General features: G+C 39.9%; 1 protein-coding gene across 1 annotated transcript in view; it reads left to right on the top strand.

The window, feature by feature from the left end:
- Window positions 1-12787, top strand: part of Rgk3 (Rad, Gem/Kir family member 3) — a 188910-nt gene that overhangs the window by 118987 nt on the left and 57136 nt on the right. Inside the window, exons 2-3 of the mRNA XM_067139459.2 lie at window positions 3794-3876; window positions 8865-9054. Of these exons, the coding sequence (XP_066995560.1) occupies window positions 3794-3876; window positions 8865-9054 (273 nt within the window). The remainder of the gene's footprint in view (window positions 1-3793; window positions 3877-8864; window positions 9055-12787) is intronic.

Below are 12787 nucleotides of genomic sequence, written 5' to 3'. Positions count from 1 at the left end.
ATGAAAATCTACAACCTTTTTTCCAGTCACTGACCGGGTCAGGGATGGAATTAATGAAGCCCCATCTTGCAGCGAGGAGAGGAATTGTGCCGCCTGCCGAAGCCTGTCGCACTTCTCTGGAGCAATGTTTAATGACTGACAGATGAAATTATATTGGAGAGTGTTGTTGGAATGAAAGCTGACAGGCAAAACCGGAGTACCCGGAGAAAAACCTGTCCCGCCTCCCCTTTGTCCAGCACAAATCTCACATAGAGTGACTGAGATTTGAACCACGGAACCCAGCGGTGAGAGGCCGACGCACTGCCGCCTGAGCCACGGAGGCTACGAGTTAAATCTTATATTTTAATTTGTTGCTTCGAGAAAAAGGGACCGACTCGACTCTCCTCGAATCTGGCTCAGTGTTCAATTAATTAATAAACACAAAATGCTCTTATGTTAGTTGAATCTGTGGGCCTTTACCATCTAAATTACTGATTCCACTCTTTACGGTAGTGTTGTTGGTATTTAGGCTTTCTCATATAGAAATGTCTCAATACGTTTGCACTAGCCCTTTTAAAATATATATTAAAACTAGCAATTACCCGCGGCTTCGCTCGCGTGGATTTCGTAATTTGATCAAAGTAATCGTTCCTCGGCGTTGTACTAAGACATTATCTGAAAATTCGTAAAGTATAAAATCTCACCCAAAAATTGAGTTTCATTTACCCCAGAAATTCTTTGTAAACCATGTTTGTGGTGTTACCTTTTGGGGCTAAGACGTCCATGCTACATAGAACTGTACATGAGAAAAACAGCCTTCTCTCAAGTCGAAAAAAATAAATACATGTTTCTTTACTTTAAAGGAGATTCCAAATACCTATTGCCACATCTGTAACATCTTCAGTTTTTGAGATATACATAAGTATTCCCATAAAAGGAATTCAACCCCTTGATCAGTCCTTCGCCCTCACCCACCCCCACCCCCACCCCCATCTGAGTGTATTTTTCGAAAACAAAAATACATGTTTCTTTATTTTTAAAGGAGATTCCAAATACCAATTTTCATGTCTGTAAAATCTTCAATTTTTAAGATATAAGTACCCTCATAAAAAGTAATTAAACTATTTTTCACTTCTTTTCACCCCCAGTTAAGCGCCTTCTTCGAAGCCAAAAATGTACATGTTCCTGCATTTTTAAAGGACTTTCCAAAAACCAAGTTTCTCGTCTCTAACATGTTAAGTTTTTGACATGTAATGCAGAAATACCGGTACTCATTTTAAAAGTTCACCCGCTTTTCCAATTATTTTCAGTACCTTCATTGTATTTTTCCGAAAACAAAAAAATATGTGTTTCATTATTTTTAAAGGAGATTCCAAATACCAGTTTTCATGCCTGTACGTCTGTAACACATTCAGTTTTGAGATAAATGTATACTCATACAAATAATTCAACTTCTTCTTCTTATCCTTCTTCTTCTTCTTCTTCTTCTTCTTCACTTCTTTCCACCCCTCTCCCGCCTTAAGTGCACTTTCCAAAAATAAACAATCCTCATGAAAATAATTCAACTTTTTTTCATTCCATCCCCGCCCCTTAAGTTGGTTTCCCCCACCCAAAAAATGCGTGTTTCTTTATTTTTAAAGGAGATTCCAAATACAAATTTCCACGTCTGTAACCTTCAGTTTCCCCAGAAAAAGAATTAAATTGTTTTCACTTCCTTTCACACTCCCCACTTAAGTGAATTTTCCAAAAACAAACAGTACCAGTTTCTTTAAAAGAGCTACCAAATACGAAATATCACTACTGTAACATCTTCAGTTTTTGAGATATATGTGTGCTCGCAAAAGGATTTCATCTCCATTTTCATCCGCCCCTTACCAATTTGTTTCCTCCCAAAAAGGGTAATGCTTTATTTTTAAAGGAGATTCCGAATACCAATGTTTACGTCTGTAAACGTTTCAGTTTTTGACATATAGATATCCCCATTTTAAAAATTCACCCCCTCTTCACCCCCTTAAAGACGGCATATCGAAAAATCCTTCCTTAGTGAGCACCTACACCCTAATATAAATATATTTCCAAAATTTAATTTTTAAGGCAGTAGTTTTGGCTCGGCGATGATGAATATGTCAGCCAGTCAGTCAGTCAGTCAGTCAGTCAGTCAGTCAGTCAGTCAGTCAGGACATGTTATTTTATATATATATATATATGTACTAGTAGTTACCCGCGGCTTCGCTAGCCTCTATTTCGTAATTTGATGAAGGTAATCGTTCCTCGGCACTGTACTAAGACATTATGTGAAAGCCCCTAAAGTATAAAACTCACCGAAAAATAAAGTTTCATTTACCCCAGAAACTCTTTGTAAATCACGTTTAAATTCCTTTAAATTCTTTTAAATTCCACCCCGTTTGTCACTTCCGTTCACCCCCTTTTTATTGGATTGTTCAAAAACAAAAAAAAAATACTGTTTCTTTATTTTTAAAGGAGATTCGAAACACCAATTTTTGCGCCTGTAAACTTTTCAGTATATGACATATATCCATCCCCGTTTTAAAAATTCAACCCCCTTTTCACCCCCCTTAGAGACGGCATATAGAAAAATACTTCCTTAGTGAGCATCTAGACCCTAATATAAATGTATCTCCAAAATTTCATTCCTTTAAGTCCAGTAGTTTTGGTTCGGCGTTGATGAATATGTCAGTCAGTCAGTCAGTCAGTCAGTCAGTCAGTCAGTCAGTCAGTCAGTCAGTCAGTCAGTCAGTCAGTCAGTCAGTCAGTCAGTCAGTCAGTCAGTCAGTCAGTCATTACATGTTATTTTATGTATATATAGATAATAAAACGAGAAAAATTACAGAACTGCAGTCTCATCTCTGAACACTTGTTTCACTGCAATGAGATTTCGCCACAAAATTCCAAAACAAGCGCCACTTCTCCGCATTGTGGGAAAGAACGGAGAACGATTACATCAGCTTAAGCTCGCGAATCGTCACATGTCAAAGTTCCCACAGCCCACGGGAGTTGGTACAGTAGTATTCGTGAATATAATCGAATATCATTTTTTCCGTATGGATCATTAGACTGGGCATGAACGAGGATGCCCATGGCTTCTCTACAATTAACAAGCCCGTGACTTCATTTGAATCTTTAAACATAAAAGAAAGAAAAAGTGAACGAATCTAAAACTCGGTAGAACAGTTACTAATCATATTTTGCTAAATTTGTAGCCGAGACTGATTCAAAATTGCTTGATGTAGCGATGTTTCGGTAAATTGGCAACACTACATAAAACTGGTCCTCCCCTGGCCTATGATCACGATATCAACAGTCACGTAAAGCGAATAATATTATTGTCTCTTACGTCCCACTAACTAATTTTTGACGGTTTTTAGAGACTTCAAGGTGTTGGAAGTTTGTGCCGCAGGAGTTCTTGTACTTGCCAATAAATCTATCGACACGAGGCTGACGACTTGAGCATCTTCAAATACCACCAGACTGAGTCAGGATCGAACCTACCAAGTTGGGGTCAGAAGGCCAGCGCCTCAGCCGTCTGATCTACACAACCCGGCTCTTAAAACTGAAACCTAAATTTAGAGAAACAATTTTGAAAACAGAGCCTCTAAAAGAATATTCCTCAAATACGACCACATGGCAGAGAATATGCACTGAATGGTACAAGCCGATATATCGACCTTCAACATCCTCAATAGCCTTCAATTAAGACCCAGAAGCAATTTTCATTATTTATTTTTTCTTGCACAGTAATATTAAATCGCCCACATGGCTGACTATGTTTCATTTTTTATGTGTTTTGTTTCAGACGTTCCAAAAGAGCAGTCGGTTTCGATCATGCTGAATGGTGAAGAATCCGAGCTATGCTTCATCAATGTGAATAATTCAAAGGTAACGTCGTAATTTGTTAATCTGTATAACGTAAAATGTACCATGTGAATAACAGGGCAATAGCTCATTTCCGAGGTGGATGAATCTGAAATAGTTTTCAGGACTCTCAAATTGATATGAAAATAATTAAATCCTTCCAAATTCATGCCTCGGAAGCCCTTAGTTTCCGGAGAGAGAAGAAGAGGCACAAAGTTCATCAAATCCATTCCCTAAAAATCATTCATGATTGGTTCGTGAACCACAAGTGTTTCTTGATCTTCGCCCAAACTACGATGCCGAGTGAAATGAAATAATTAAATATGTCGTTCAATTTATTTTACAGACCACAAGTGGTACGCAATGGTACCATTTTTCATACTCGACCAACGTTATTTTACCACTATGATGTTTTAATGACTCAACACATGTTCATCTCACTCATGTACTTATTTTATCTAAACTATGATTTTGTGATAATTCTTTTAAGTTTTTTTGCTAGTTGTTTTACATCGCACCGACACAGATAGGTCTTACCGTGACGATGGGACAGTAAAGGGCTGGAGTGGGAAGGAAGCGGCCGTGGCCTTGATTAAGGTACAGCCCCAGCATTTGCCTGGTGTGAAAATGGGAAACCACGGAAAACCATTTTCAGGGCTGCCGACAGTGGGGTTCGAACCTACTATCTCCCGAATACTGGATACTGGTCGCACTTCAGCGACTGCAACTATCGAGCTCGGTCTCTTTTAAGTTATAACCAACTTTACGTAGATACTTAAGTTAGCCTCAAGTCATGTCTACCTCTTCAATTTTAAGTTTAATGTTAAGGGTAACTCGGCTGAAGATCCGTATAATATCATAGGCGAAACATGTCCCGATATTTTAGCGTGTAGCTTCGATTTTGATTTTTAATACAATTTTAATAAATCACAAAGTATATTGAAAAGATGGAGTTCTAACAGACAATTCCTTCATGAGCTCATTTGTAGTTCAAAACGGGCCCCAATATGAAGTTCATAACTTGCAATAGAATTTGTTTCACGTCGCACCGACACGGATAGGCCTTATGGCGACGATGGGATAGGGAAGGTCAAGGAGTGAGAAGGAAGCGGCCGTGGCCTTAATTAAGGTACAACGCCAGCATTTGCCTGGAGTGAAAATTGGAAACCATGGAAAACAATCTTCAGGACTGCCGACAGTGGGATTCGAACCCACTATCTCCCGGAAGCAAGCTCACAGCTGCACACCCCTAACAGCACGGCCATCTCGCCCGGTGACGACTTACCTAAAGGCTGATCAGTGTTGATTGATTGATTGATTGATTGATTGATTGATTGATTGATTGATTGATTGATTGATTGATTGATTGATTGATTGATTGATTGATTGATTGATTGATTGATTGATTGATTGATTGATTGATTGATTGATTGATTGATTGATTGATTGATTGATTGATTGATTGATTGATTGATTGATTGATTGAAGAAACTTCAAGTACCGAGCAAGTGGCCATTTGGTTTGGGTAATGCAGCTATCAGTTAACATTCGGAAGATGGTGGTTTCGAACCCCGCTGCCAGGAGCCCAAAAGATGGTTTTCCGTTGTTCTGGACCTGTACCTTAATTAAGACCATGGTCGCTTCCTCCTCACTCCTAGCCCTTTCCTATCTCATCGCCACCATCCATAAGACCTATCTGTGTCTGTATGACGTTAAGCAAAGTGTATAATAATAATAATAATAATAATAATAATAATAATAATAATAATAATATAGTCGGTTTGGCCACCAGTGGCCTGTACAAACTTCCGTACCGTCTATGCATAGAAATAAGCAGTAACCATCAATACATCAGTCGTCCTTGTCCAAGGTTCATCAATGTTTACTGGCAAGTACATTCATCGCCGCATCCATTGTTTGATCATGGTTCGTAATATTTCAAAGGGCGACAAATCTGGTGATCTTATCTAGCAGAAGAGGACGGAATCGGTACGTTGTTACTCTATAAAAAGGCACCCGTTACCATCGCTGCATGAATTCTGGTACAACATTGTTTAAATGCAGTCTGCCTCCAAGAACGATAGCCCCACTAGTCCCTGAATGACGTAATGAACACTCGTATGACGGTACAGATGAAGAGTTCCTAATGACACCGTTCACAAAATAACTTAAAACTTTTCCCATCACATTCACCCTAACAGGAGTAAATTCATTCAATAACGTAACATTTTGTGTGTTTTCATTCCATTCGCGTCATCTGATGCGCCTTTGCAGCAGGATTGTCTCGTGACAGTGTTTCAATGGCAGTCTTTGTTTTCGGAGACGATCATACAGACTATCCTGTAATGAACAATGATGCAATGTTGCTAAGGATATTGGAAAATAGGCAACTCATCATCATTACTGTGCTGATGAATTAGGTGAAGAATAAGGGCCATTCACTGACGTCTTTACAAGATGAGGATTGATTCCAGCATTCTTCAGTGCCGGCCGTGTAGAACGTTCTCTCCATGTGACACATCATTTTCAAATAATTTCTGAAAATTAATTGCACGACAGGAACACTGTACCCCGATGACTGTCCTAAATCAGGAACACTTCCGCGTATTAATAATGGTTTAAATAAATATCAGCTACTCTGTGCCATGTGATGTTGCATCGTATGATTGGCTTAATGTGTGGAAGAATATGAAGCAGTTAAATATTTCACCTGTACTGCATAGCTAACATACCTTGGCAATCCAGAAGCTTCTCATTAATGTACACATTCTATGTTGATAGTGTGGAATTTTCACAACGATCGCTCAATGTTACCTTCAGCATTTTTGTATTCAACTCTCCACCACGAAAATTTTTTCAGAGTATAGTTTTCTAAAACTTAGCGAGGATGCGACGGCCTAACATGGAGAGAGATGTAAAACCACTTCTTTAGCGTGGTATAATATGAACAAGATCTCATGAGAACTCGAGGACCACCTTGTCCACCATGTCATAGCCAAAGACATGATAATAGATTATGAGAGATTATGGATCTCTCCTTTTCATTAATATTTCACATTCTTCATTATTCACGGTATATAACTGGCTAACCAGAAAATTCCAGTAAGTACAACTGTCTTTGTTAAGGATTAGCGATTTGTGGAGTCTGCCAGTCAGAGAGACATTCGATCCGTAACAAATAAGGTGTTATAAAATATAACTGAAAAATGTTATTAAGTTTTTTATTTCTGAATCAGGCCAACCTCATGTTGAAGAGGCAACGACCCTGTCTAAAACATGGATGATGTCTCAAGTTCGATTTCCCATACGTCCAAGAATTTTCATCCTGGTCGAAGGGTTGTGAAGAGATTCAATCAGCCTCGTAAAATCTACAGAGAGGCTGTTTTATATGAGAAGCAATGAACTCGTTCAGGAAGCGAAATCAATAGGTCTGTAGAGGAGGAAGTGTCACGCTGAGCACAAGACATCTCAACAGTCGTCTTAGCATTGAAAACCATTTAAGAGAATTGTATGAACCACGTCTTCAGTTATTTGTATTTATTTATTATTCTATTAAGTAATTTATGCTCGACGATGCCGAAATATAAATATTATATGCCAGAAAACTGAATCATTATGAGTCTCATTATAGTTGAAGTTTCATTATGATACAGGTTCTCCACCAATCAGAGTTCGGATTTTCATTATGATACAGGTTCTCCACCAATCAGAGTTCAGATTTTCATTATGATACAACTGTTAGACCAATTAGATAAGGATAGCATCACACCTGCGCTCAACGCACTAGCTTCGCACTTGTTTCCTAAATCGAACATGTTGGACACACATATTAACATCAATGCATCTTCTACTTCTAATATTCCACAACCACACTGCACATTCCCGCAAATTCACTTCATCAACTGTACAATTATCAATTTGTATTTGAAATAAAGTTAGGTTATTATAACCTTCTATCAAAGCTTTGAAAACATATGACATTGTCAAGGTCTCTGATCCACTCACGGAAAATCAGGAACCCAGCGCATGCCCTCTGCGCCTGTTCAGTAAACTCAACTGTCAAGCGACATCTCGACAGAAATTTATGAATATTTAAAAAATAGAGTTACCGTCGAGCAAAAGCAGTCGTATGCAACTCGCTTATAATGGTAATTAAGACGTTCGTATGGAAATTATAAAACTCGCTTCGCTCGTTTTATAAACGTACTCGTGTTTTAATTATTGCCATTACAGGCTTGTTGCATATCTTCTTCTTCTTTATCCGTTTACCCTCCAGGGTCGGTTTTCCCTCGGACTCAGCGAGGGATCCCACCTCTACCGCCTCAAGGGCAGTGTCCTAGAGCTTCAGACTCTGGGTGGGGGATACAACTATGGAGGATGACCAGTACCTCTGCTATGCTGAACAGGGGCTTTGCGGGGGGATGGGAAGATTGGAAAGGATAGACAAGGAAGAGGGAAGGAAGCAGCCGTGGCTTTAAGTTAGGTACCATCCCAGCATTTGCCTGGAGGAGAAGTGGGGAAACCACAGAAAACAACTTCCAGGATGGCTGAGATGGGAGTTGAACCCAACTCTACTCAGTTGACCTCCGGAGACTGAGTGGACCCCGTTCAAGCCATCGTACCACTTTTCAGATTTCGTGGCAGAGCCGGAAATCGAACCCGGGCCTCCGGGGGTGGCAGTTAATCACACTAACTACTACGCCACAGAGGCGGACGTTGTATTATAATATACTATTATATATTTTCATTATTTCACTGATTGATTCTGGTGGTTGAGGTTAGGAGGACTGATAGTCGGAAAGAGCTATCAAGCATTTCAGCTTTCTACAACATGCTGACAGTTATTGTGTTGTTGAAATTTCCAGTGACATTGAAGAAAACGTGTTCATATTTACAACAGTAGCAATGTTAATAAAGTTAGTAAAGTAAATGAGTGACAAACGTATCGCTTCTAATTTACAGCTCTTCAATAGATATAATGATACTACATTGTTTTCTACTGTGTCTTTCAGGCGGAGGTGGACAGGTCAAACCCACCGGATGCATTCGTGTTGCTGTACTCAGTGATTGACAAAGCGAGCTTCCAAAAGGCAGAGGATGAGTTGACCAAACTTCAAGACTGGGGATTGCTACGAACCAGGCCATCAATCTTGGTGGGCAACAAAGTAGACTTGGTTCGCAGCCGTGCCATATCACCGCAAGGTAACTGCTAGTTTCTGTCAAACGTAGACTTACGGTAGCTTTAGCTCCCCAGTCACTTGAGAGGTGAAGACCATATCATAAACTCTGCTCCATTCAAAAAAGATCATATGTCCAATAAAAGAGATATCTCTCTTTAGATATTTTGATGTGTAGTGTAGAACTTGAATTTAATTTACTTATGTTTTCTTTGTGTTTCTGACATACACTGGCAGAAAATGAAATCCCAGCACCAAGAAGACATTACTTTAGAGGAATGCAATTTAGGCTAAGCAATTTTCTAGGTAACATATTTATTTGAATAAAGTTTCCAGGTCACAGGTTCAGCATGTGCGAGAAGACATGTGGCATGGTGGTACATTAACAACCGCTTTAGTTGCCACAATTTTGGATACAAGCACGCAAACGTGTATGCTTTGTGCGGTACAGGTCCTGTATGTCATTTTGCGGGAAGGAGCTTCACGGCTGTTGCACTTGATCAGTCAAATCAGTAACGTTTACTGCTGGTATTGGATGACGCTGGGATAGCCGTCCCATAATATCCCATACGTGCTCAGTGGGCGAAACGTCTGGTGATCAATCAGGCCAAGGTAACCGGTCGACACTCTGTAGAGCACGTTGGGTGACTGCAATGGTAAGAGGAGGAACGTTATCCTGTTGGAAAACAACGCCTTGAATACTGAACGACCGGTTTAGTCTCCAGTCTCACTTACAAATCCGTTGTCGAGGTTCTTGGGATAACGACGAGGGTATAGTACGCGAGCCTTTCCTTGATCCCTGAGCTCCATAGTGCTGAATGGGAACTTCGGCTCAAGAAAAGGTTCGCGTTCTATACTCCTGCTGTCGAAGGAAATCGCTCCCCGGACTTAAACGGTTACCCATTTAAGATCACTGAAAATTGTCTTAACGAAGTAGAACTAACTTACTCCCTCCTCTTCTTTATACTTCAATACCATCAGAGTTAATACATTTTCTAAAGAGAATTTTCAGTTTTTACGAGTCTTGAATATTACTAGCAATATTTCCCCTAATTAGGTGTTTACATAGGTCCCTTCCCACAACTTGCTGTAGACCGACCTGCAAACTTTAATGACCGTAGACGTGTTGAGTGGTATTAATTCCAATTGAGAAAACTTTTCACCTCATGTTCCTTAGCACAAGATGTAATATTCAAATGGTCTCGTTATTTTTTAACCGTAGCCTCTCTTTCAGGAGTGTATAATCCTGGACTGCGTGAGTACCCATTACAGAGATCGCTTTAAAATCAAAACTGAAATCTATGAATTGCTGGGAAACGCTGCATTTAGACGGAATTGGTGCTTGTTGCTTGCTTGCCTGCTTGCTTGTTATAATTTTTTTTATTTATTTTACAATTGGCTTTACGTTGCACCGACATAGATAAGCCATATGGCGACGATGGGATAGGAGTGAGAAGGAAGCGTCCGTAGCATTAATTAAGACACAGCTCAAGCATTTGCCTGGTGTGAAAATGGGAAACCACAGAAAACCATCTTCAGGGCTGCCGACACTTGGGTTCGAACCAACGTTTTTTAAAGAGGCCTAATATCTAGGTCATCGGCACTTAGACGGAATTAGCACACATAGTATTTACCTAGAATTGTCAATGACAGTCCTATCCTAGCGTCACCAAAAGACCTGTCTATGTCAGTTCAGCGTAAAACAAGAAGCAAAAGAAAGACCTCGTAATCCACAATAATAATAATAATAATAATAATAATAATAATAATAATAATAATAATAATAATAATAATAATAATAATCAGAAACCATATCTCTTGGAGGTCACTCTAAAATTATAGAAATTGAAAAAGAAGAATGGAAAATTCTCCGGAGAATTTATGGTCCCACGATAGAAAATGGAATGTGGATTAAGAGAACAACGGACCTCTACTCATTAAATGTCAGGTTCACTGATGCCGTACCTAAGAGACGCCTGAAATTCTGTGGCCATATCTATGGAATGGACTGCTACAGACTCACCGAAAGACTATTTAAAGTAATCAATTCAAAGAAGGTCAAAATAAACTGGCTAGAAGAGACTAAGGCGGACTTGCCATAAGTGAATATCTTTTTTTTTTGCTAGGGGCTTTACGTCGCACCGACACAGGTAGGTCTTATGGCGACGATGGGATAGGAAAGGCCTAGGAGTTGGAAGGAAGCGGCCGTGGCCTTAATTAAGGTACAGCCCCAGCATTTGCCTGGTGTGAAAATGGGAAACCACGGAAAACCATCTTCAGGGCTGCCGATAGTGGGATTCGAACCTACTATCTCCCGGATGCAAGCTCACAGCCGCGCGCCTCTACGCGCACGGCCAAAGTGAATATCACGGACGACATTATAGAACATCGTGGAACCTTTAGTACAATAGTAGCCAAGCACAAATTCGTGGAGAAACCTAAAATGAAAACTAGTAGGAAGTGGTCCACAGAACGCAAGATGCAACACAGTGCATTCATGAAGAGATTTTGGGAGGATAAGAAGGCGTAAACGATCAGGCCAACGAACAAGTTCAAACGCGCGTTTTGGATGGACATAAAGAATAAAGAACAAGAAGGAATAATTATAATGAATATAATAATAATAATAATAATAATAATAATAATAATAATAATAATAATAATAATAATAATAATTTTGTGTGGCCATTTGGTGCAGCCCTTGTAAGGCAGACCCTCCGACGAGGGTGGGTGGCATCTGCTACGTATTTGTATGGTGGAGGAGAGTGCTGTGTTTGTGTGTGTGAGTTGCAGACATGTTGGGAGGAGTGCAATTTCCCGGTCCCCGAGGAAAGGGAATTAACCGTTTAAGATTAAAATCCGTAGACCTGATTGGGAATCGAACCCTCGGCCCCGAAGATATAAGGCCCAAACATTGACCACTGAGCCAACGAGGTGAATAAGTATAACAACATACATACTTACATCTTAATTCTAGATTGTTATGCCTTCTACGTTCTGTCTGCAAACGTCTTATGAATGAAATAAGCGCTTCCACAATTCTCTGTTTATAGTTAAATCTATGCCTTCGTTTACTTCCGCACGTCTTCTTTTACAATCTGAGTATAACCATCGTCGCCCTGATCTCCTTCTGCATATCTTACCCTCCATGGGCGAGTCCATTATTCTCCTAGGTGACCTGTCCTCCGCCATTCGCTTCACATGGCTCCACTCCTGGAGCCTGTTCATCCAGTAAACTCGTTCCTACCCCTCACTCCGAGTGCCCACTTGGCTTCGTTTCTACCTGATTATAGCTGAAATTATTCTGGCAACTTCCACGTTTTTTACTTGCAAAGTACAGTAAAGTCAATCTGAATACAGAGATATGTAAAGATTATTTCATCCGAGAGCTCACTTCTTTCTTACAAAATACTGCTGATCGCTACAGCGAGCTCGCTGTATTATTTTTGCAATACCCTGACTCCATTTATGCTCTCTGCCATGTAAGCGTATACAGTAAGGGTACAACCCTACTCTGCCTCCCCTGTTAATACTGAAGGTAGTAATTTATAGTTATTTTCTAACTATTGGGTTCGATACAGTGTCACTAACCACACAGTTTAGGGACCGTAATTCCCGATACAAGGTCATACAGTTACTGTTAATCTTGTTCGTTGGCAAATTGCGAGATTTGCGTATTGCCACTGCCGTGTTATGAAATACACTAGTGTTACATTTGCGGTTATAAGTAAAGCACATTTTCTTTTTCTGTAGGATTA

Source organism: Anabrus simplex, chromosome 2 (assembly GCF_040414725.1).
Source record: "Anabrus simplex isolate iqAnaSimp1 chromosome 2, ASM4041472v1, whole genome shotgun sequence".
NCBI classification, from domain to species: Eukaryota; Metazoa; Arthropoda; class Insecta; order Orthoptera; family Tettigoniidae; genus Anabrus; species Anabrus simplex.
This window is presented reverse-complemented; position numbering and strand designations above follow the sequence as displayed.